Below are 26,783 nucleotides of genomic sequence, written 5' to 3'. Positions count from 1 at the left end.
ATCAGAGAGAGCAGGTCCATTTCTTCAGGCTGCTTTCATGTAATAGACAGCAGACCTAGTCGTCTTCTTATCTTCCCCAAGTCCAGAAAGTGTTCTAAACTGGGTGCCAGGAGGTGCCACATGTATGCCTGGCACCAGCTTGTGGGTGGGAATAGCTCCTAGGCATTCCATAACCAATGGTATAAAAGTTCTAGAGAACCAATTCTGCTTGCTTTGGGCATTTTCAAGAAAAGGAAAGTGTTCATCCACACAACACTTGGACTTTGAAGGTGTTGGGTGTGTGTGAAGAGTGTACTATGGTAATCCTAGTGTCCTCCCACATCTAACACTAAAATCCAGTTTGAGGCAGCCAGTGGACTCACAACAGGCCCAGAGACAGAAGTCGGGCAGGAGAAAAACAGAGTCCTTCACCAACCAAAAAGTAGATACAATAGAATTGTCTTGCTATTCTGTTTTCCCCCTTTCACGTATCAGAGGGGTCATATGTAAATGCAGGCGACCTGTCAAGCAGGATTTGTCTTTTGTAAAAAGCAGCATCTAATGATTCAAGCTGAAAGATTCAGGTAAGCACTGAAACTGTGAAAAGAAATCCCACAGAACCACTGTGTGTTGTGCTTTAGATACGGAGAACCCCACCAGAAATTTAGAGCCACTGGATAACTCCGTACCTAAATCCACCCTACATAATCGGGGCATAATTGGCATTGCATTCCTTACACTCATTTCTTTAAAAAAAACACTGAGATTAAAAAACGCAAATAGTTGTTCGTTTTGTCTTCAGTTACATTTTGGAATTGTGTTTGATCTTTATGTAGTTAAAGTTCTATGGAAACAACTTAGAGATGATTTTTATAAGCAATAGCTTGGAAAGAACCTGCATAGGATTGATATGCACTGCAAGCAACTTCGTAAATAAAAGTGGCAACTGAATGTGTAGTTGACCTGTGTGTGAAGGGCGTATTATACCCGACTATTATGCTACAAATACAATCTGAGAACATATATTTTAACACTTTACAACCTTAAATAAACCAGAGGGACTTGGCGAAGCCAGCGTGGCTCTAAGTGAAGCCAATGGAAGCGCATGCAACTGATGTCCAGACTGGCCATGTTAATGAGCAAATATCTGGTATTGAACAAGCAGCAGTTTTATTTTTGTTTTCTGTTATGACTTTTGTAAAGCGCAATTTAATTATTTAAGTTAAAAGATTCTTGTAAGCAGGAAGTGCCATCATTTTCCAATTGGTTTTACACCAGCCGCTTGGTTTTCAGCCATGTGAGGACACTGTTGGTGGCAACGTCAATTGGGCGCTTCCCGTAGTTATCCAGCGGTTCGTTGAGGCTGGCTCCTCCATCCAGAAGTACCAGGAGGGTGTCCAGAAATCCCTCGCGGGCTGCATCATGTGCAGGGCACGATCCAGTGCTGGGGTCTGCCATATTAGGGTTGGCACCTTCTTCTAGCAGCAGCTTGGCTATGGCTGGGTTTCCCATCTGCATGACCTGCAACAAGGAAAAAAACAAATGCAACTATAAGCACTCTCCAAATCAAAGAATGATATGTATATTGTTAGGGCTTTGCATGAAACTGTATATCGCATGCCCTTGACACATTGTTTGGATTAATTAGTAGTTATCAATAAAAACCATCAGTGTACACAATCCACTTCGCTGGGCCAGATGTATTTTAATGCAACTTGTTCCCTTTCTTTTTTATTTGGCTAACCAGAAATGTATATAGTGGTCTTTATGATCGAACAATTTGTATTTGCTTTAACTCGCATCGGGCATCTGTGAATGCATGTTATTATGCTTTAGGAGCACGCATTCAAAACATGGCTGTTGCAGATGTGCGCTCATCCGTGGGGCAGTCTATGAATGGATTTTGGTAAAGCAGCACACATTTCATTCACTGATTTCAGTTGCGCATGCATATTCATGCACGTGAATCTTGGAATGGGTACAACAAAATTTGCAAGGCCACCTGGCAGCTGGCGCTGAGATGACAAGCGGGCAGTGGGGTTGGGTTTTAACATAGGGAGGGGGTGGGGAAAGGTGGGAGGACAGAGAGAAGCAGGCAGTGATAGACAGGAAGTTGAAGATACGCTTCACTCTCCTTGATGTTCATTGCAGAAAGTGTAGAGGAACCCATCATTTAAAAGGAAGCATAAACATGTCCGTGCCTTTTCTGTGCCGGTTTTTCTGCCTAAGTAACTTTTTGTAGCATGTTCAGGTTCTCTATATATTGCCACAGAACTTTGAAGGATGCCTGAGAGCTCCACTAAAGAAATTCTTTAGCCTCACCAATGACTTCTGTTGACTGATGTGATTAGAGTCTTCATTTAATTCTAAACAAATTTTTTCTGGGCGATATTGATGTCCCTATACTTTTTCAAACTGCTATTATGGGCAGAGAACACTGCTCAAACAGTGTTCAGTGGTCTTCCCTACAGTGGCAGCAGCATTTTTATCTATATTTCCATTAACTGTCTATGTTACATCTTGTCAATCAAAACTGTCCGGTAACCATAAACCACGACCGCATGAAAATGTGTTGAAGATCTCTCTCCAGTATCTCTAAAGAGAATTTTAAATCTATTTCTTCTCATTTATAGAGTATGGCTTGATCTACTAAGCTTCTTTGATCTGTGATGTCTGAGGAACTGATCGCTGTATGGCTAGTATGGAGAAGAACAACATTTGTCACCTCAGTCATCACATGCCTGCAGAATTAAGAGGAGCCTGCCCTGCCAGTGGATATTTTTCCCCAAACCAACTAATGCCTCAAAGGCAAGAGCTGTCTTAAGGGAAAAATGAAGGCAGATTACTATGCCATGGTGGTATGGTGACCCTACCTTCACTTATTTAATTTCCAAAGGCAGACCTTCAGATTGGGGATCCATCTTGGCAAATCACATTTTTGATGCCCTATGTGCTTGGAACTTTCTCCCCAAGTGTGAGGGAGATTTCTGGATGTGTTTTTTTGTCCAGGACTGCAATGGCTGGCTTGGCTGACCTCAGCAGAATGTGCGCATGCCAGAAGTTTACTTAATATTGCTGATCAATTTTAGACCTGCTATTGAGGGGGGTATCTGATTTCCTGGCATAAATATGATACTGCTGATTCGAGGAATGTGTTTTTAAGGGTAGGAACACCTATAGTTGTTGACCCCTATACCTCCCCTCACCAAAAATGAAAACACAATAAAAGTAATTGTTTTAGAACATTTCTAAATTGCACTTCAATCACAGAAGTAATAAACATGTAACATTAAGTTGAACAAATACAATTTCTGGCTTTAATATTGACAGCTGCAAACTCCATTACATTTGAAGCATACTGCACAATATCATCCACATAAAATAAAAATGATCTGCATAAAAACATGTGGAAAATACACAAACCTGCATTTATTTATAATTTTGGAGATGGCCAGGGGAAGCAATCAAAATTAAAAGCACTGGCCCATATCCACCCATTCACCCCCCACTTCCATGTGCTGCAAAGCTGTTCCACAGATACGATGCCAGCAAGAGCCACCTACCTGTGAAAACTGAAACAGGCAGCCACACCAGAGAAACAATAATGTAACAAACTCATCTTCAGTGTCACTATTAGTGATCACAGAAAAGGTATCCAACACTGGAACACTAACCAACCACAAGGGATATTAAAACTGTAGTTTTCCAACCTACTCACCAAAGGAACTGGCAGACATGAATAACTTCATTGTAAGAACCATTAACAAAACTAGTAGTTCTTTGCAGTGAAACCTATTGGCTTTGCCAATGCTTTTTTGGGTTAGATAGACGTCACAAATATGCATGCATTCACAGTAGCCATCTTGGAAAATGGGATTAATTCAAATATTACAAATATATTCAGAGATGGTCCCCAAGGGTTCACTGGGTAAATCATCAAATACGTTTGTAATGTTTTAACAAACATCGTTCAACAATGGGCACAAGGGATTGCGTGCATCCATGGCAGACATCTTTGAATGCATTTGTAATATGTGAATACATTCAGTTTAAAGATGACCACGTGGATGTGTGAACAATTGCAGCAACGGTCTTTGAATGGGTTTATTAAAATAATACAATCCCACACCAAGGGGTCAGCTTACATGCATGCAGACTTATAGGTGACCATCTTGAAATTCCCCAATGTTTTAAGATGGACACCTGCTGATAGAGTGGCAGGTGCCAAAAGTAAAAAATAAAAAAAATAAAGAAAATTCAATGGAAGGGGCACCAAGTGGGGAGAGGTGAGGGAGCAATGAAGGAGTGAGAGTGGAGAAATAATTTTTAAAAGTAGCGGGTTGGGGGGGGGGCAGATGAAGCAATGGACAAGATGGGGGAGTTGGGGAAGCAGCACCAAACATGAGAGGGTGTGGGGGAGATGTAGGACAAATCAGCACACAGAGGAAGTAGAAATAAAGCACATGCACTCCCATGGAGTGCTTAAGTAAAATAAAAAGTAGTTCCCTCAATGCAAGCAACATCAAGAGTGAAAGAATACAAGCCAACAAATCAGAACAATTTGAGACTGAAATTCTCATGGGTGGGACAAACAAAAGAATATGGAGCAATCCATTGAATTCCAAAGGAACAACTGAGATAGATATGAAAGCCAACAAATCATGAACAAGATGTCGACCGGCAGCACAACAGGTGATGGGATAGTGTATTACACCCATAACATGGGACTCAGGTTGGCTGTGACTAGAATAGTAACAGATGGTAGTCCCAGTGTGCGTACAACGTAGCATAGTCCCAGGACACTCTTGAGGAGGAGTGGTATGTACACACATCTTCACTGCTGGTCTGGGCCTCCCTTACTAACACTGCTCAACAGTGGAGCCCTCATACCACACACTCAGTAAGCGTGCCTAGGCTCCAGCAGCCCCAACCTGCGTGCAGGGAGAGAAAGACACCTTTGTGTCTCACTCGTATCGAGGGCCTAGGTTGGCTCGATAAGCCAAGGGCAATCTTTCACCACTCGCCTGAGGTGCACTCACCAGCATTTGTGTAGGCTGTGCAGTCACAGCACTACTGAGTGACTGTCATGCACCTTTGTAGTTCAAACTACCAGTTCACCGTCTACTGCGAGAGAAGGTGAGAGCGAGACCCAGCAGAGCATCTTTAACTGGGGGAGAAATTGAGGGTTTAGTAGCAAAAGGTTTCACCACAGGTCCCTTACCCCCATGAGACCCGCACACTTGCCAGGATCTTACTGTGTAGAATGGATCACTTGGAGCCTAGAGCTATTGCAAACCATTGTGCCAGTTCCTGATTTCTGCAGAAGAGCACCCTCTTGCTGTAAAGAGCCAGCCTTGTGAACCAGCCAGACAGTGGATTCTGGGTTGTCCCACAAAGTACCACTGCACACATTCAATTTTAAAAATTCAGCGAGACATCAATTCTCGTATTTACGGTTTCCATTATTGCCTTCGCAAGAATCCCAGGCATTATCGAAGACTCAAGCAGATGGTGAAACATTGCATATGTGGTTATGCCAAGAGTTCTTGACGCATCGTTTAAAGTGCATGCAAGAATTTATATAATACGTGAACAAATATTTCAATAATAGTCGTATATTACATAAAGCCATGGAAAGGGCTATTAGAAGTACAAAAAATGTAATCTGTACTCGTCTTGCTGCATTTACATGTGTTTATTGCATAATGATGAACCGAAGAAATTATAGTGGCTGGTACTCCCTTCAAGTAGATGGCTTATTTTTGCACAAGACCTTCTGCTATGCTTATTGCTTCCCTACATCAACATATCCTCCAGCACGTGTGTGATACCTTATGGAATTAAGGACAAAGCTTGGAAGTAGTTGGTGGTAAGTTGATATTGAATTTCCACTGGAAGATGAAAGGTTAAGTCTATGTTGCTGAGAATCAATCTAATGATCACTTCAGATGTAAGAGGCGAGTGTTAGCTCATGAGTCCTCTTGTCAGTGCAGTAAGGATTACCAGAAGTCACCAACACATTCTATCACTACTTCTCCCAACATTTATCTAAATGTCCTGACAGGACTAGAGCCAGAGCCCAATTTGATTCTAAGAGTACGGGGTGTATTACAGCCCTACTGAAGTGGTCAGCTGTTTAGAGTAGGCTTTGAGCCATGTGAACTAGAAGAGGCAATGTGGTCCATGTTGGATCCACATAAGATGCTATTTCAGTAGAGCAGCTCCCATTTTAGCATGTCCACAGGTCCACACAATATTTTCCACCAAAACAACACCATCTTAATTAGTGCATGTCTTCATCCTTAATCTTCATATGGTCCCTGTCTTGAAGTGGCAGAGGACGACTGACAAAGAAATGTAGGTGAGGTCAAGGCAGCACGCTCATGCAATCTCTTTGACATTGCCACATTAAGGTGTGTGTTACGGTCCACCTTATAGAAACTCCAGAACTTACCATAGGAAGAACACATTTAAGGCCCCATTGACTGACACCAGCTAGTATCCCCATTTCATCAGCTGCGTTACACTGACCATCACCTCCACTGAAATAGAGAGGCTGCCACTTACAATTAATGAACAGACCCATCTAGAATCTAGATTTACTTTCAGGAAACCTTGATGATAATGAAATTATGGACTGTTGAAACTGACCTGAATGAGATAATAGAAAGTGGGAATGTCTTTTAATCATGTGAGAATACAGCCCCTAGGGAGTATACAGTACAGTAATGATGCAATAGGAGTCCTCCACAGATGGGCTATTTATTTACCACTGTTATATTAATTATGATTACACACGCCCACCCCTCATGAAAAAGAGTTAACCAAGCTGTTTAGTACCACCAGTTTGCATTTTCTGTCTATGAACAGCATAAAAGATCTCTAGGAAGGCATCAGTTTCAAATAGACTATGCTGAGAAGACAAGTCTTAAATGATACTTCGAGATCCAAAGTGTTACGCCCCCTTTGACGTAATATGTTTTAATTTAACGTGGGCAGAACCGGTCTCCCGTAATTCTGCAATGTGAAGAAGACACTGACAGGATGATGTAGCGCCGAGCGACTCCGACGCAAGTAGGACAAACCAGCAGCCGCTGCAAAGTAGGAAACAGTTGCTGAGTTAACAATGGAAGGGTGACACAAGAACTGTTTCAACAAGGGTCATCTTTTTTTTAAACAAATATGTATCTGTTCCTAGTGCACACGCACCCCAGATCAGCCTGGGACGAAGGTCACGCTGGTGAGCGACCATGTGGTATACTGAACACATTTCTTCACACATTGGGAGCATGTATTGGATTGTTTTCAATCACCGGTGGTCTTCGATTGTATGCACATGGTGCTCCCTTATGCTCAGCCCGGACACCATTGAGGGTCAATACCACACCAGTATGCTATGTAAGGGGGCACCCTTCGAGCATCACCTTGGGAGACTTTAGAAAGCAGGTATCCCCTCAGAATTGCAGGGTCTTAATATAACATATCATGCATAATCCAGAATTGATTCACAGCATGAGTAACGTTTTGAACTTAATGGGTAGCTATTGTTTTTTAGCAAAAAAAAATGTTTTTTTCCCCTCTCCCCTCTCGTTTTCCACATATGGAGTCTGCATCATGGTGACCAAATTATAAGCCCTGATGATGACGTCATTTGACTGCTTCTGCCCAGTACACACAGAGGTCGAACCGCGTTGACTAATGAATGCAAGAGGATCGCTATATGATTCCCCTGGCTTGCATTAATTGCACTCTAAATTGACTGAAGAGCCAGCATTTGGAAATTATTAATATTTTTTTTTTTTAAAGGAGCTATACACTTTGAACTGCACTCCTCTTGTACAGGAGCACAGGAGACTGGAGCTAATCTAAAGACTGGCACATGGATAGCACACCATTGAAGTAATTGTTGGGACTCTTAACATGAGTGGATTTATCCACTAGCTTAGAGGTTTTGATGTTATATGTGTACATCAAAAATGTTTTAGTTTTTTAACTGAGGAATATGTCATTGTTTTGAACATTAATTTGTTGATGGACAGCTTTAAGGGAAATATTTTATTGTTTATGTTATTTTCTATGTTATTGTTTGTGTGTGCACAAATACATAAGGTATGTTTTCAATTTTTCATGGGTTTAATAATGAGGAGAGTGTGTAAATAAAATAACCTTACCAAATGATACATGCAAATTGATACATAAAGTAAAACTTGACACAGGTAATTAATGTATTGTTTTGTGCCCATTTCGAGAATGTTATCATCGATAGCCAGTGGGAGTTCTTGTTGAATGTATTATGTTTGTATAGTTCCTCTTCCAGGTAGGCTTTACAGGAACGCACCCCATCACTTGTTAATAGATACTACAAAGTCTAAATAAGGGCGTAAACCTCTTGTAGGAAAAAGATATATGAAACTTTCTTGATATCAGATTGCTGACTATGAAGTAAGTGGGCAAATTCAGTGGAATTCAGGATAGTATTCTAAACTAAATGCTACCAAGATGCATTAGTGGATATTTGGCTTAGGGAAAGAACCTATTGCCTATTGCAAAAACTCCGAAGAAGTCCAAAGTTTTTGTTGACCATACACTATCCACCATTGGATATCGGGCACATTCTCGTTTTAAATAGTTGTAATACAGTGCTAGATACTAAATGAATGTAAAAAGGCTGTTTGTAAGGTTTGAATGTCCATGTCCAGTACTTTGCTGACAATTTTGATGCATGCAGGTTTGTTCATAATGTATAACATTATTTATCATGTACTGCCAGTGCATTAGTCTCATGTATCAGAATGATGGTAACTATTTTGCTAATCCCAGTAGTACCAAGTATTAGAAAAGCCCTATTTATATATGCTGTCAGTGTCATGGCTATTGTATTGGCTGAGTTATGAGTTATCTCCCTAGCTACGTTATGCCATGCCATATAACTATCTCTCAGCTCAAAAAGCTATGGGGCCTGAAGTTGGACATTGGTGCTCCGGCATGCCTCATCTTGCAATTGTTCTCCTTGTCTGCCTACTGTATTCCCAATTCCCAGGTCTGTTTATATTTTTCTCTACAATGATTTTCTATAGAGATGGGAGGGAAAGCTCTTGTGTGATGATCTTCGGATTGACATTATTTACTCCAGCCTTGTATGCAATATTCTGCATTAATGCTTCAATAATTAACTTAGTAAGATATTATATTCTAAATATGTGATGATGACAATAAACGTAATGCAGTTGTAATACAATAGAAAGTTTCTTTGAGGAAAAAGAAAAGTTCAGGGCTTCATTCCATATTGTTTTATGTTGTTATTCTTCAGTGGGATAGGAGTGCATGAGTTTCATTGCTCACATCCTCAGAAAGACCACCCTCAGCTCAGAAATGCTCACGTTTTCCATCATTTGTGTTTACTTTACTGCTTTGGGTTGTAGACTAACACTCTTTGATTTACCATCTTCTTTATTCTACTGAGACTTTTTATTTAATCATTTCAGTGTTACAAACAAAGTCTTATTAACAGATTTTAGGCCAGTACTGTGCAAAAGCTGTCCCAATCGTTTCTTTAAATATTCTTAGCATACCCCTTCAAGCTGCTTTTATGTGTGCTATTAAGCCTGTGAAGCTGACCCTAATATTTCTTTAAATATTCTTAGCATACCCTTTCCAGCTGCTTTTATATCTGTCATTAAGCCTGTTGTGGTAAATACATGAAATATAGGGCCATATTTATACTTTTTGACGCACAACTGCGCCACTGCAGTTGTGCGTCAAAAATGTAACCGCCGGCTAACACCATTCCAACGCGCCATGCGGGCGCCTTATTTATGGAATGGCATTAGCCGGTGCTGCGGACTGGTATGAGTCAAAAAAATGACTCACACCAGGCAGCGCCGGCGTATGGGAAAATGGGGGTTGTGTGCGTCAAAAAATGGTGCAAGTGAGGTCTGAGGCTAAAATCAGGCCTCAAACCGGACTTGCGCCATTTGTTTTGACGCACAACCCCCATTGACATGACTCCTGTCTTAGCAAAGACAGGAGTCATGCCCCCTTCCCCAATGCACATGCCCAGGGGACTTCTGTCCCCTGGGCTTGGTCATTGGGCATAGTGGCATATGTAGGGGGGCCCACATCAGGCCCCCTTATGCCACTTAAAAAAAATGGAAAAAAATACTTACCCCAACTTACCTCAACTTCCCTGGGATTGGTCCCCCCATCCTTGGGTGTCCTCCTGGGGTGGGCGAGGGTGGCAGGGGGTGTTCCTGGGGGCAGGTGAGGGCACCTCTGGACTCCTTCCGAGCCCACAGGTCCCTTAACGCCTGCCCTGACCCAGGTGTTAAAAAATAACGCACATCAGGCTGTGCGCTGTTTTTTAAGGCCCACCCCCTCCTGTGCGTCAAAATGACGCTGTGGTGTAAATAAGGCGCACAGGCCTTAAAGTAATTTTTTGGAAGGGAACGCCTACCTTGCATATCATTAACGCAAGGCAGTTTCCCGCTTCCAAAAAATGACGCACGTGGTGGAATTTTCACGTCCACGGGGTCGGGCGACAAAGTTTAAATATGGGGCAGTGTTTTCGCCGAATGTGTGTCAAATATTGTGATGCACATTTGGCGCAAACAGAGTATAAATATGCCCCATAGTTTCTAAGCGTTACGTAAAGGAAGGTGGGTAATTTGTTTGTAATAATTGTGCTATTCTAATTGCCCCATCTGTAACTTGTTTTTTTTATAACAATTGCTCACAGAGTCTAATACTAAAACTTGCTTTAGTAGCAATGAGATTATGCTTGTCAATTTGTTAAGCTTCACATACAAGAGTTTGTATTTGGCCAAAAGAGTGCAGTTATCACTTACCATGTTGGTGGATATAACATATAACCACAACACTCAATCGACTTAGTCAGAGTCACCAAGCATTCCACCAGTCACTTTTTTGTATACTTTAGTGTGTTGCCATAAGTGGGACAGGTTTGTCCAGACATGGGTCCCGTGCACACTGTGTCAATGGAACCAAGCTGAACACGGCTAGGGTAAAACCGGTCCTGGGTTGCTTGTGTTCCAGTTCAGGGAGGACCTGGTTTGGCAATTCAGACTGGACTGTTCCTATTGGAACAGAGTCAAGACAAGATTTTCAAATAGATGGGTTCAAATTGAGGTGACATGGTGTGCAAAATAATGATGGATTGGGATGCACCACAGTAATTACCCGTGGCTAAGATTAATTCAAGCATTCCACCCATCACTTCTTGTATACTTTAATATGTCACAAAATTGAAAGCCCCTACAAAATGTATGACATTAAATATATTTTCTGCAATATATTTTTTAAAGCGTGGTCTATTACTTTAAACATTCCCTGAATATTTTCTGTACGTATGACTCCTATTTGTGGAAGCACTTGTATAGTGGTTTTATGCATTGTAGCCATAACAGTTAATACAAACAAGTTACAGTTCATTCTTTTCTGTCATGGTGGACCTTTAAGAAAAGTATAAACATTCACATTTTCATGCAGTGTATTCAATGTGTTCTTCCACAGCATCTAATGGAAAAACATTTACCCATCCTTGATAAAGTTTGTCTATAAGTGTCAATGGCCAGCATGTTGCACCAATAGGTTCACTTTCTTGCCAATGGTCCTGCAGCTCTGTTAGTAGATCTGTTATAACATTCATTTGTTTGCAGACTCTAAACAAAAGCACATTTTTAAAAGTATCATTAGCAATAAATGCATCTCATCATTATTCAAATATCTTAATTCCGCATTGCTTAACTTTTTCAGCACATTCATCTAAAAAAATCTAACATATAGATCACTTTGTTCCTGGACATAAAATAAGAATTAGGTTTTTTCATTTTAATTATGAAAATATGTTGCAGTGTACTTGTTGTACCTCAATGGAGACTTCAAGAGAATTTTGTTTTAAACTTGGGTTTACTCACTATTATAGGAATCGGAATCTGCTCCCCTTGTTCGTGTTGATATACTGCTGTAGTTGCATTTGATATATGTACATATGACCCAGCACCCTGGTTTCAACAGGACATATGTTTGTGTTCTTTTACGGTGAGGATCATTGACCATTGAATCAAGTGTCTGCAATTCCACGAGTAAGGTTTTCACAGTGTCTCTTCTCATTCATTGGTAAAAGGGCACGGAGGTAAGATGCCGTTTAAATTATGGTTTTTTAAGAGGATAGAGGTCCAATCAGACTTAATCATATTTCTGGCCATAATTTATGCTATCAAATACTATGTTGCTGTATTCCAAAACACTACCTTTTATTGAAAAAAGATTGCAGGCTCCAATGTTGAGCCAAGTTCCAAAGAAAACACATCAGACAACAAGTCTTTTTCTCCACATGGAGACATAGGATCTGATTTAGAGTTTGGTGTAGGGAATTACTTTGTCACAAAAGTGACGGATATCCTGCCGACTGGATTACGGACCCATAATAGCCTATGGAGATCGTAATACGGTGGACGGGATATCCGTACCGTTTGTGATGGAGTAACCCATTCACCAAACTCTAAATCAGACCCATAGTCTTGAAATATTATTTTTGGCAAAATCCACCTATTTTTAGCATAACTTGGGTGAATAGCCAATTGTGCTGCATTATAGGCCCAGAAGCCCTGTTTATTTATTTAGGAGGAGGTAGGTGCACAAAGCCTCTCCTCGAGTCATTATAGGCCTTGTGAGCCCACCCCTGTGCCACATTTCATAAGAGGAGAAGGAGCACCGCTCCCTCCCCAGGCTGTTTTCAGCCCCTGATAGCCCACCCCCTTATGTTCTTCTAATGGTATGGGGGTGTGCGGCCCCACTCTCTAGGCCACTTTCAGCCCCAGGGACCACATCTCCCGGACCCACTCCAATTAATTAGGGGATGGGGCTACAGGGTCCCCTCCTGGGCCATGATAGGCCCTCGGGAGGCCACACTTTGGGCTGAAATGTGCCAAAAAGGGAAGGCAGAGCATGCAGCCCATCTCCCCGAGTCTTAAAGGGTCCAGTGGACCTCATCCCCTGGGCCGATTAACTTTTCAAAATGGAGGTGGACTGCATGTCCCCCCTCCCTGAGCCCCTGGGGCCCCCTCACTTGCTGTGTTCTGAGGAGCATACCCCCAGGACACAGCAGTTTCCCTGCCAGCACCAGCACAAGCAGGGAAACTTGTGTTTGCTCCCACCTGGCAGGGGGATTTTCAAAACTCCTGTCAAATAGGAGCAAACACAAAGTCTGCTCCCAATGAGCTTTGAAAATGCCGCTGCCAGCAGGGAGCAGACTTGAGATCTGCTTCCCTGCCCACGGTGATGTGGGCAGGGAAACAGATAAAGTATTGTTTCCACCCGGATGGACCAGCATAAATGGCCCCTGCTTTCAGGGGTAGCAATCCCAGCTCCTGCAGCATGCGGGGAGCAGACTGGAGCCACGGGGCCCTCAACATGTGGTTGGCGGGCACCCTGTGTGGACATCAAGGCACCCACCTTTAATTGATGCTGGTCCTGGGGATTGGGTTGCCATGGCAAAATAAGCTTGGAGAAGGGGCTGCACTGCCCCTCCCCCTTTCATGTCCTCAATGATGTCATAAATGATGTCATAGAGCATGTCGTGAGTGATGCAATATGTGAGATCATAAGCGGTGCCTGTTGGGCGCAAGTTTTAGCTAGCAATACTTTCTATAGCTGGTGAATTTCTGTGCTTTTTTCATTCAAAATGTTGATGTTGTGACTGACATATTCACCTACCTATAATGTTACTTTAACCCTTAGTTTTTTTTTTGTCAAAATATATATATAGACACGCACACACACACACACACACACACATATATATATTAACATGTTCACTGAAAAAACAAAAGTTCAAAGTGATGGTATAATGAGATGAAAATGCAAGTTGAAAATAACATTTTAAACTAAAAAAGCACTTGATTTCATAAAACATATCATGAGTGATGTAGTATGTGAAGCCATAAGCAGGGAATGGGAGTGTGCAAGTTAGAGACATTTTCTATATAGTCTGTAGGTAGTAATATTTAGGACTTAGTTGCCATAGGATAAGCCTTTTTGCTTTAACTATAACTTTTTTATTTGGTGAAACACTATTCAGTAGTTCTAGACTTATTAAAGGAAAAATAAATCTGTATATCTAGGGACTCTGATCCTCCACGGATCTGACAGATCTGATGCTGAGATCGGATTGACTGCCAACACTTCAACCAGGAAGTGTTGTCAGCCATCTTGGTACTCAGACAAGCCTGAGTCCAAAGAAAAAAGGTGAAAACAACCATGAGGGGGGACTTGTTTAAACTGCAAACCCTTGGTGGGCCAGGTCCTGGTGCAAATGTTAATATCTATATTTGTTTGCTTTTCCCTAATAGTAATTGCTTTCTCAATGCTTTTTCCGGTGATTTTTGTGTGCCTTTCCATGCTTTCCACTCTTTTTCACTGCTTTCTCCATGCTTTACCCCGATTCTCTATGTGCCTTCGCATGGCTTTCCCCTTATTTTCACTGCTTTCTCCTTGCTTTTCCCTCGTTTTATGTGTGCCTTCTTGCTTTTCCCTCATTTTCACTGCTTTCTCCTTTATTTTTCACCTGTCTTTTGTGTGCCTTCTCTTTGCTTTTCCCTCATTTTCACTGCTTTAGCTTTGCTTTTTCATTTGTCTCTTGTGTGCCTTCTCCATGCTTTTCCCTCATCCTCACTGATTTCTCCTTGCTTTTTACCCCTCCTTGCTTTACGCAAATATTCACTGCTTTCTCCCTTTTTTACCCTTGTTCATTGTTTGCCTTTTCCTTGCTTTCCCTCATTTTCACTGCTTTCTCCTTGTTTTCCCCCATTTTTGTGTTTTCTCCAAACTTTTCCCTTGTTTCCACTGCTTTCACATTGCTTTTTCTGCCGCCTTCTCCTTGCTTTTCCCTCATGCTCACTGCTTTCTCCTTGCTTTTCCCCTATTTTTGAGTACCTTCTCCTAGCATTTTCCCTTGTTCTCACTGCTTTCCCCTTTCTTTTCCCCCTGTTTTTGGTGTCCCTTCTCCTTGCTTTTCTCACTTTCACTGCTTTCTCTTTGCCTTTTTCCCCCATTTTCTGTGTGCCTTCTCCTTGCTTTTCCTTTGTTTTCAATGCTTTCTCCATGCTTTTGCCCCTTTTTGTAGGCCTTCGACTTCCTTTTCTCACTTTTTCACTGCTTTCCCCCATATTTGTGTGTGCCTCCTCCTTGCTTTTCCATTGTTCTCACTGTTTTCCCTTTGTTTTTTCTTCCATTTTTTGTGTGCTTTCTCCTTGCTTTCCCTCATTTTCACTGCTTCCTCTTTCCTTTTTCCCCTGGCTTTTGTTTGCCTTCTCCATGCTTTTCCCTCATTTTCACTGCTTTCTCCTTGCTTTTTCCCTCATTTCTAATCTCACATGCTGCCCATTATTTCCTGCCTCCTGCTTAGCCCAGCCCACTGCCTCCTAGTGCCCCTCTCTCCTCCCAGGACCTACACTGGGGCTTTCTCCACAGCCTCCAGCAAGGAGGAACTGGGTGTGCTGGGTGGGCAGTTTAAGATGAGGCTCAGGGGGATGTAGTCCTGCCTCGTGCCTTGCCCCCACCCTCCTCTAAATGCTGAGAAGGCCCCAGACGAAGGGGGCCCAGGGACAATATTGGCCCAAGGATGGGGGTTGCATGCCCTTTCTCCCTTTAAATGCTGGGCATGCTCCCGGGGATGGGGTCGCTGGGGCTAATGTTGGCCCAAGGAGAGGGGCAGCTTACCCCCTCTAAATGCTGGACATGTCCCGGAGGATGGAGTCCCTGGGGCCAATATTGACCCAGGGAGGGAGCTCTGTGCTCCTCCCCTTAAAATGCTGGGCAGGCCATGAGGGATTGGGTCCCCGAGGCAAAAAGGGAAGGGCTGTGTGTGTTCTCAGCCACACTGACTGCCTTTGAGACATTGACCACAGGGCCTGGCCACAGGTTAGACCCTGCAGCCAACCCCTCACTGTGCATTGTCAAACGCCGTGCACAGCATGAGGTTGGCTGCATGTGGGGGGATTGGACGCAGGGCCTGGCTCTAGGACAGACACTGTGGCCAACAACCTCAACACACTGCCAAAGGTCATGTGCAGCTGAGGCTGATTAAGGTATAGTAATTAGATACTACTTCACATTAAAAAAACATAGAAATTCACTGACAAAACCAAAGGTTACAGGGACATTATATTTAGGAAATACATTTTAAAAAACCCTAGAAATTTACCAAAAATAACCAAAGGTTATAGGGGTGTTATAGTCAGGTTCACATTTTACATGCACAAAACCATGGAAATTCAGCAGTTGTAGTTACAGTTATCTCATGTAACTACAACTTGTACCTTAAGATAACTATAACTCACACCATCGCAATGCACTGCTATTTACCCCACATGTTAGATCTCTCATACCATCTTATATGAGATCATGCTAATATCTCAGCAGCATTTGTGGTAAAATTATTGATGAGAAAACTATACATGGTGGGGGCGATAGTTATAGTTACCATAGGGCACGAGTTATAGTTACTTGAGGTAACTGTAATGATAACTGTTGAATTTCTATGGTTTGTGCGTGTAAAATACGAACCTAACTAAATGTAGTAAGTGCTTTTTTGTTTGGCGGAGATGTGTTCATATTCCTATGTATTAGAGACAACGGGGGCGCCTCAAGGCCCTGCGGTCTCCACTGGTTCCCGCCTCCTGAGGGAGACGGCATTGCTCACACACGCAGGGATCTACACAAAATGGAGCTCCCTGCATGTGGGAGCAAACCTTTCATTTGTTTACCTGCTGGCTTGACAGCAGGCAGGAAAATAGATGAAAAGTCTGCTCCCAGTGAGACAAAGCATATTTCCTGCTCCCGTCTGCTGGGAATGGACTTACCGTTTGCTCTCACTTGGCAGGAGCTGTCGAAGCTCCCACCAAGTGAACATAAACTGCTATCTCCTGAGGCATGGAACCTCGGGAAGTAGGGAGGCAGCCGTGGGAGGTTGTGGTCCCCAGGGCCATTAGTGGCTACATGAGGGGTGCTGTTTGGCCTCCCTTCTTTTGTTTGTACTAGGCCAGCCCAAAAGAGGTGGTGGTCTCAGGGATCATAAACGGCCCAGGAGGAGGCCTGTGTGGTCCCCATACCCCTTGTTTAGTGGCCAAACCTTCAAGAAATGGTGGTCCCTGGGGCCGAATATGGCCCAGGAGGGGTCCCCCCCTTTTTTCTATATTTATGGCCTGAGGAGGTTGTGGTCCCTGAGGCCCTCAAGGTGCAGTGAGAAGGGTCTGCGCAGCCTCCCTGCTATTTAATGGGCCTGTCTCGGGAGGTGGTGGTCCCTGGGGCTCTTTGGAGCCCATGAAGGGAGTTCTGCATGGCTCCCTCCGATATATAATTAAAGCCACAGGGCAGTGGTGTTCCCCAGAGCACTGTGAAATGCACAGAGGGAGGCCTTGTGCACCCCCCTCCATTTTAATCATCAATGTGCATGCCCCTGGGACCTGTCCTACCCGGGGGCATTAAAAAACACAAGACCGGGAAAACATGCTTGTTTTTCACTGGTTTCATGGATTCTCTGCAATTTTTCAGCAAAAATATCAAAATAATGCTTTTTGGCCCGGCAGGGTCCCTTGGAGACCCCACCACCAGGCCTAGTAGTCAGGGTATTCCTAACCTTCCCCATTCTCTTTTGTTTTACTTTTTTTGGCACTCCCCCCTTTTTCTTGGCCCCAGCTTGACGGATCACCCCGAAACTTTCAAAGGAGGAGGTGGTCCCAAGAGCACAGGGGCTCTGGGCCCCTGCTCATATTTGCACTATGCCTCTGGGAGGTGGTTGTCCCTGGGGCTTATAAAAGCCCAAGGAGGGAGGGCCCATACCCCCTCTCCTCTATGATGCCCCCGGGACCTGGCCCACGTCAGGGCAAATTTTAAAAAAAGTGCAGGATACATCTGCAAATGTTTCCTATGTTTCTAAGAAAAAAATATATTTTTAGCCCTTTTGGCGTCACTCAGGGACCTCAGCACCAGGGCTAAAGGGTCAGAGTGACTCTACCCTGGCCCCTTTTTTTTTTGTCTTTTTCTTCTTGGACTCAGCAGAAGCCGAGTCCCAAGATGGCTGCCAACACTCCCTTGCTGAAGTGTGAATAGCCATTCAGCTATCAGCACCGGGACAGCTGGATCCACAGATGATCGGCGTCCCTATATATCCATATTTTTTGGCCTCAAATTTCTCAGAAACTATGGACCAGATTCAAACCAAATCCCACAAAGCATGATCTGTGGAAAAGAATCTAGCTTTGTGTCAAATTTGATGGAAATCCATTCAGTGGTTCGGGTTGTAGGCATGACTGAACATCCTAAGAAAAAAAGAATGGGAGAAATGTATTTTGGGACCCCCCTTTTTCTTGTCCCCTGCTTGACAGATCACTCCAAAACTTTCAAGACAGAAGCTGAACTTAACAAAGTACCAAAGTTATTAACAAAACAAAAAATGCTTTTTCCATAGAAACTGGGTCCTAACTATAACTACCTAGCGGTGACCGCCACTAGATAATATATACATCTAAATGGTGGGAAGCAACATCATTACAGAATTATATTGATCAAGGAATGGTCCCAAGAGGCCTAAGAATTTTTATTACACCTACATATGACTCGCTGAATCCTGAAATGTTAAAGGAATGGGCTGAGAACTCGCCTGTGAGTTCTAGACATATGTTGGAAATTCTAGTAAAATATGCATGGCGAGATAGAGAGGCTCTATTGGTGGAAATAAAAAGAATGAAGGATGACCTTGAAACAAGATCTGAAAAAGAGGTTATTGCGAGATTTATGGAGACAATGACTATCAGGTTGAGAGAATATGAAGATAATATTAAGGTTAAGAAGCAACTCAAGTTACACAGAGATATAGGAGATTATGAGAGTGGACGGATTTTGACCTTTAGTAGGAAATTTGATCATCTATACAAATCTGTTGATATTCAACCTGTGGTGGATACACAGCCCTCAATTTCTGAAAGTGATCTGGAAAGTGCGAGGGAGACTGACACTCTTTGAGCTCTACAGACAGTGAAACGTCTAGTTCTGAAGTAATGAATAAACCAGTGACTTTTTTAGACGAGTATCACCTGCTACGACGAGGCAGGCAGATTTCCAGAAATCAGAAGGATGTATCATCGACAAACAGAGGCAGGTCAACGGGTCAAAGAGGAAGACGGGGCAGAGCCAGAAGAGGAGAGAGAGACTCAGAAATCGTAGCAAAAACAGATCCAAATATGGGGCATGCGGGAAAAATAACAAGAAACTCCAATATACAAGCATGATGGATACTGATATGGTGAATAAAACAATTGTCAATTTGTCGAACTATGTATTGACAGAAAATGACAAAATAACGTTATGTTTGGGTCTCTCTTTTTGTCCCATTGAACGTTTCAACTATGCTGAGACTCAAATTGACTTTTTCAAATTCTTTAGAAAATTGAAATTGAAGAAATGGTTTCAATTGAAACATCAAAACTATACTGGGCAGAGCTTTGAACGTTTGAATAGTTCTGAGAGTCAAGATGTGTTGTGTATTAGTGATGTTGATTCTCTTTTAACTCTTCATGAGTTAGAAAATAATGAATTAATACAGGATGAAACAAAAGATTTGTATCAAACCTTGGATAATTTAGGTATTACATATTATCTTACTAGACCTTCAGGATTTAAACCTAGATCTACAGTTTTTCCTAATATGAATCATGATAATATTGATACTTTTTATGATATGGTTGTTCAAAATCTTGTTCAGTATCGACATAGAACATGGTTTAAACCTCGACAAAATCAGAATTTGACGTTAGACCAGAGGACCACTATTAAAGCACTGGCTGACAATAAAGATATTATTATATGTCCGACTGATAAAGGTGGTAATATAGTGCTTATGTATAGACAGATGTACTTTGATGAGGTTATGCGTCAATTAAATAACACCCAATTTTATATGACTATTACCCAAGAGACATATGTGAATAGTATAATAGGAATTTGGCATCTTTTGACAGATTGGAAGGATAAAGGCTTACTAATATGGGAGGAATATTGTTTTTTGAAGAAGGATTTTACTAAATTACCTGTGTTATACATTCTTCCAAAGATCCATAAGAACAGGAATTGCCCTTCGGGTAGACCTATAGGCCCTCATTTCAAACTTGGCGGGCGGCGGTTAAACACTCCTGCGGGGCCTATTTGGAGATTTCCACTGGGCCGGCGGGCAGAAACCTGGTTTCCGCCCTCCGGCCCAGCGGGTATCTCTGCCGCAACACGGGAGCCGGCTCCAAATGGCCCCCATAGTGTCTTCCTGTGATAGTGCATTGGAGAATGTATCTCAAGTATGTTGATTTTTTTCTGAGGGAATTGTTGTTAATCTACCCTCAAATGTTCGTGATACCAAAGATTTTTTGGGTAAACTGGAAGGAATTGGTTGGGAAGATGATTTTGTACTAATAACCTTGGATGTGAATTCCTTGTATATAATCATTGAACATGACAAAGGTATACAAGCTTGCAGGCACTTTGTACATACAAGATCATTAATATTGTCTCACCAATAATATATTTTTGTTCAATGGGATATTATACAAACAAATCCTCTGGACTGCGATGGGGACCTGCATGGCTCCCAGTTTTGCCTGTCTTTTTTTACGCTAGTGGGAAGAGGAGATTTTCAAGGGTGAGACCAATTATCCAAAAATTAAACAGACTATTTTGTGGCTACGATATATTGATGATTTATTCATTATTTGGAAAGGAACTGAAGAGGAAGCGAAAAAGTTAATTGAAAAACTTAATATGAATGATTTAAACATTAAATTGACATATAATATGAGCAAATCATCGATTGAGTTTCTGGATACTTTGGTTGTTATTAAAGATAAGAGAATCAATACAGAACTGTTCCGTAAAAGTACGGCTGGCAATAGTCTGTCACATGCTTCTAGTGGGCATCCGGAGAATTTGAAGTGGAGTATCCCATATGGAGAGTTGTTGAGGGCTAAGAGAATCTACAGTACTGAGGAGGTTTTTGAGAGGGAGCAAAAAGATATGATCTTGAGGTTTAAACAATGAGGATATCCCAATTGGGTGATTAATAAGGCGATTGAAAAAATGAAAGGAGTGAAAATAATACAGACTCTATTTGATAATACATCCAAGAAAAAGGATGATGATATGGATAGTATTAGAATGATTCTAACATATAATGAAGATACTCCTCATGTTAATAAAATTGTTTCCAAGAATTGGAATATTTTGAGAAGTGATCCTATTATTGGGAACTCAATTCAGAAAGACCTAAGATTACATATAGAAGAGGACGGAGTCTTCGTGATATCCCAAGATCTAATGAGACCACCACTATCCCTCAAATCAGAGAACATAATCTACAGGGATTTTTTCCCTGTGGACATTGTAAGACTTGCCATAATAGTATTATGCAGAAATAATATCTTACATGTAAACCAGGAAATATGCGGCAGATTTCTCAATTTTTGACTTGCACTACTCCATTCACAATTTATAGACTAGAATGCCCTTCTCAAAGGTGGTATGTGGGGAGTACAAAACATAGTGTAAAGAAGCGTGTCCTGTAACATATGCCAGCCATTACATCTGAAGATACACATTACCCTGTAGCTAGACATTTTGAGCAACAACATAAGTCTGACTGCTCTCCATTGCCATATTTTGCCATTGAACATGTGCCATCATATTATAGAGGTGGCAACAGAGAACAAATATTACGTAAAAAGGAATTGAGATATATTTTGGATTTGGAAACTAAGATTCCTAAAGGTTTGAATTCTGGTGAGGAATTGATAACTCACCTTAAGGAGGATTAGAAGATTGGTTGTTATTATGACATGTATAGGTACATTTTGTTATATATGTATATTTTTCCATTTTACTACTTTATAATTAATATTGGTCTGTTTTTCTTTCTTTTCTTCTTTCTTCCTCTTTATTATTGAGGTTGTAGATATGTATGGTTTTTAAGGTGTATAATTAGTTTATTTTATATTATTTCTTACAGGAAGATGGGGGTCGGATGAATGATAATTGGATCCCATTCACTTTTCTTCTATTTCACCTATATTTGAACTTCACGTGGTGTTTTGGGCGATGGACGCAGATAAGGAATTTTTGTATATTTATTTGAGTATATCTTTATGTCTTTTTGTTCTGTTCAATACTGGTCGAATAACTAGATAATAATTCAATTCTGTTGTATTTCTTTTAGATTAATGTTATTTTGGAGGAAGTAGGAACATAAATTTAAACATCATATAAATAATTGTTGAATGGGGAAGGGGGCTGGTATAGTTGTTTGGATTTTTGTATTCAGTATTTATTGACTTTTAGAAGATGGCAATTTATCATTATTTATATGAAGGTTATACATACTGAGTTTGATTTATTTTTATGTATTCTATCCCCCTTTTCCTGATTTTAGGGCAATTGAAGTAACAGCACTCGAAAATATTTTATAGATCTCTTTTAAATATTAATTGGATAAAATAATTGAAAGATATTTTGTGAAATTTTATATTGATGATTTTGTATTGATAAATTATTGAAGATTATCCTTTTAATGTAATCTGTGCAATGTTATATTATTAAGAGGTTTTATCATGACTAATTCATTTTGTCCCGTGTTCTGAACTTTACTCCTGTTATTCAGTCCTATTTTTATGCAACTGAATGTGATACATTTAACTGCTGTTCGATTGGTGCTGAAATTCATGTGATCAAGGCTGTGCTGACAGCCGAAACGTGTTGCGATTAAAAGCCAGTGTTTTTTCTTTTTTGAAGTCCTGAGTGCACGTTATTTATTGTTTTTGCTTGGAATATATATACATTTATTCACTGAAAAAAGCAAAGTTTACAGGGACATTTTAGTCAGGAAATAGAATTTAAAAAACCTTAGAAATTCACCCTTTCCCAGGCCAATCTCAACCCAGGGGATCCCGTCTCCCAGGGCCAGGCCTAAACATTTAATTGTTTAAGGGGTGAGGGGGACACACAGTGCCCCCTCCACAGGCCGATCTCAGCCCTGGTGGTCCCATCACTGAGACCTGGCCTAAATATACTTTTTTTTGGGGCTGGGGGTCACGCAGCCCCCCTTCCCAAGCCAATTTTGGCCCCGGGTACCCCTTCCCCCAGATGCCAGCCTAAACATTTATTTTTCCAGGCCCTGGGGACCCCATCCTCCAAGACCTGACCTCAATATTTTTTTTTAGGGGAGGGGGGGATCCAGCCCCCCTCCTCTGGCCGCTCTTGGCCCTGGGGACCCTATTCCCTGGAGCACAACCTAATTATTTATTTTGGAGGAGAGGGGGGACTGCACGTCCCCTCTTCCCTAGGCTGAAATCGACCCTTGGGAACCCAGTCCCGAGTCGTGGCATAATTATTTATTATTTTTTGGGGGAGGACTGCACAGCCTTCCTGCCATGAAAAGAGCCACGGGGAGGTAGTGGTCCCTGGGGGTTCAAAACAGACCCCTTTTCTATTTTTCTATATATGCTCTTGGGAGGTGTTGGCCCATGGGGATGTGGGGGGCCCTGTGGCCCCCTCACACATTTTGAGAAATACCCCAGGGATGTGGTGCCCCCCGGGGCTGTGTGCCCCCCAAAACACAATCTGAGCAATGCCCCGTAGAGGTGGCAATCCCTGGGGGTCGTGGGGGGGCTGAGTGCCCCCCCACATTATAGTGATTTAAAGGCTCATGGAGGTGGTGGTTCCCAGGGCTTCTAGGGGGGGCTTTGGGCCTCCCCATTACAACTGTTTGAAGCCTGGGGAGGTGTAGGAAGTTGGCTCTGTATGTACTATTTCAAAGTAAGAAATAGCATGCACAGAGTCCAAGGGTTCCCCTTAGAGGTAAGATAGTGGCAAAAAGAGATCATTCTAATGCTCTATTTTGTGGTAGTGTGGTCGAGCAGTAGGCTTATCAGAGGGTAGTGTTAAGCATTTGTTGTACACACACAGGCAATAAATGAGGAACACACACTCAAAGACAATTCCAGGCCAATAGGTTTTTATATAGAAAAATATATTTTCTTACTTTATTTTAAGAACCACAGGTTCAAGATTTACAAGTAATACTTCAAATGAAAGGTATTTCACTTAGGTACTTTAGGAACTTTTAATTAGCAAAATAGCATGTACAGTTTTCACACAAATGGAAATAAGCTATTTTAAAACTAGACAGTGCAATTTTCAACAGTTCCTGGGGGAGGTAAGTGTTTGTTAGTTTTGCAGGTAAGTAAACCACCTACAGGGTTCAAAGTTGGGTCCAAGGTAGCCCACCGTTGGGGGTTCAGAGAAACCCCAAAGTTACCACACCAGCAGCTCAGGGCCGGTCAGGTGCAGAGGTCAAAGTGGTGCCCAAAACACATAGGCTTCAATGGCGAAGGGGGTGTCCCGGTTCCAGTCTGCCAGCAGATAAGTACCAGTGTCTTCGGCGGGCCGACTAGGGGGGTTTTGTAGGGCACCGGGGGAGACACAAGTCAGAACAAAAAGTACACCATCAGCGGTAGGGGGGCGGCCGGGAGCAGTGTGCAAACAGGCGTCGGGTTTGCAATAGGTTTCATTGGGACACTCAGGGGTCTCTTCAGCGAAGCAGGCAGGCAAGGGGGGGGCTCCTCGGGTAAGCCACCACCCGGGCAAGGAGAGGGCCACCTGGGGGTCGCTTCTGCGCTGGAGGTCGGATCCTTCAGGTCCTGGGGGCTGCGGGTGCAGTGTCTTTACCAGGCGTCGGGCTCTTTGAAGCAGGCAGTCGCTGTCAGGGGGAGCCTCTGGATTCCCTCTGCAGGCGTCGCTGGGGGGGCTTAGATGGGTCAACTCTGGCTACTCACAGGGTCGCAGTTGCCGGGGAGTCCTCCCTGTAGTGTTGGTTCTCCGCAAGTCGAGCCGGGGGCGTCGGGTGCAGAGTGGAAAGTCTCACGCTTCAGGCGGTAAATGTGTGTTCTTTAAAAGTTGCTTCTTTGTTGCAAGGATGTTTCTTCTTTGGAGCAGAGCCGCTGTTCTCTGGAGTTCTTGGTCCTTTTAGATGCAGGGTAGTCCTCTGAGGCTTCAGAGGTCGCTGGACCCTGTGGAACGCGTCGCTGTTGCAGTTTTCTTGAAGTGGGGAGACAGGCCGGTAGAGCTGGGGCCAAAGCAGTTGGTGTTTCCGTCTTCTCTGCAGGGTTTTCAGGTCAGAGGTCCTTCTTCGTCTTAGGTTGCAGGAATCTATCTTGCTAGGTTCTGGGAGCCCCTAAATACTCAATTTAGGGGTGTGTTTAGGTCTGGGGGTTAGTAGCCAATGGCTACTAGCCCTGAGGGTGGCTACACCCTCTATGTGCCTCCTCCCTGAGGGGAGGGGGGCACATCCCTAATCCTATTGGGGGAATCCTCCATCTGCAAGATGGAGGATTTCTAAAAGTCAGAGTCACCTCAGCTCAGGACACCTTAGGCCCTGACTGGCCAGTGACTCCTCCTTGTTTTTCTCATTATCTCCCCCGGCCTTGCCGCCAAAAGCGGGGACGTGGCCGGAGGGGGCGGGCAACTCCACTAGCTGGAGTGCCCTGGGGTGCTGTAACAAAGGGGGTGAGCCTTTGAGGCTCTCCACCAGGTGTTACAGTTCCTGCAGGGGGAGGTGAGAAGCACCTCCACCCAGTACAGGCTTTGTTACTAGCCACAGAGTGACAAAGGCACTCTCCCCATGTGGCCAGCAACATGTCTGGTGTGTGGCAGGCTGGTAAAACTAGTCAGCCCACACTGGAAGTCGGGTTTGGTTTCAGGGGGCATCTCTAAGATGCCCTCTGGGGTGTATTTAACAATAAAATGTACACTGGCATCAGTGTGCATTTATTGTGCTGAGAAGTTTGATACCAAACTTCCCAGTTTTCAGTGTAGCCATTATGGTGCTGTGGAGTTCGTGTTTGACAGACTCCCAGACCATATACTCTTATGGCTACCCTGCACTTACAATGCCTAAGGTTTTGCTTAGACACTGTAGGGGCACAGTGCTCATCCACCTATGCCCTCACCTATGGTATAGTGCACCCTGCCTTAGGGCTGTAAGGCCTGCAGTGTGAGGTTGGCATGGCACCCTGAGGGGAGTGCCATGTCGACTTAGTCATTTTCTCCCCACCAGCACACACAAGCTGGCAAGCAGTGTGTCTGTGCTGAGTGAGGGGTGTCTAGGGTGGCATAAGACATGCTTCAGCCCTTAGAGACCTTCCCTGGCATCAAGGCCCTTGGTACCAGGGGTACCAGTTAAAAGGGACTTACCTGGATGCCAGGGTGTGCCAATTGTGGAAACAAAGGTACAGGTAAGGGAAAGAACACTGGTGCTGGGGCCTGGTTAGCAGGCCTCAGCACACTTTCAAGTCATAACTTGGCATCAGCAAAGGCAAAAAGTCATGGGGTAACCATGCCAAGGAGGCATTTCCTTACAGGAGGTGATTGTCCCCAGGGCTGTGGGGGTCTGGAGGGACCCCGCTTATTAAAAATGTTAGGCCCAGGTTTATACTTTTTGATGCAGAACTGCACTAACGTAGTTTTGCTTCAACAAGTTTAGCACCAACTAGCGTCATTATTTAACACTACCTGGGCGTCATATTTATACTATGACGCTGTGTGGCGCCAAAAATAGTTTAGAGTCTTTTTTTTATGTTAACCATTGCACCTTGTCGTAAGGCAAAATTACGTTAATGCTGTAAAAATGACTAATCCGTTTTACGACACATAAACGTTGCAAAACAGAAATGTACTATTTTTGCCCGCATTAGCAT

At 42.9% G+C, this 26,783-nt stretch overlaps 1 protein-coding gene across 1 annotated transcript in view; it reads right to left on the bottom strand.

The window, feature by feature from the left end:
* Nucleotides 1–1,147: 1,147 nt before the first annotated feature.
* The window catches only part of LOC138295615 (cyclin-dependent kinase 4 inhibitor B-like), a 150,752-nt gene continuing 125,116 nt past the window's right edge, over nt 1,148–26,783 (bottom strand). Inside the window, exon 2 of the mRNA XM_069234017.1 lies at nt 1,148–1,500. Within this exon, the coding sequence (XP_069090118.1) occupies nt 1,249–1,500 (252 nt within the window). The 3' untranslated portion in view covers nt 1,148–1,248. The remainder of the gene's footprint in view (nt 1,501–26,783) is intronic.

Source organism: Pleurodeles waltl, chromosome 1_2 (assembly GCF_031143425.1).
Source record: "Pleurodeles waltl isolate 20211129_DDA chromosome 1_2, aPleWal1.hap1.20221129, whole genome shotgun sequence".
In the NCBI taxonomy this organism is placed as follows: Eukaryota; Metazoa; Chordata; class Amphibia; order Caudata; family Salamandridae; genus Pleurodeles; species Pleurodeles waltl.
The sequence above is the reverse complement of the archived record's forward strand: the minus strand, read 5'-3'. Positions and strand labels throughout refer to the sequence as shown.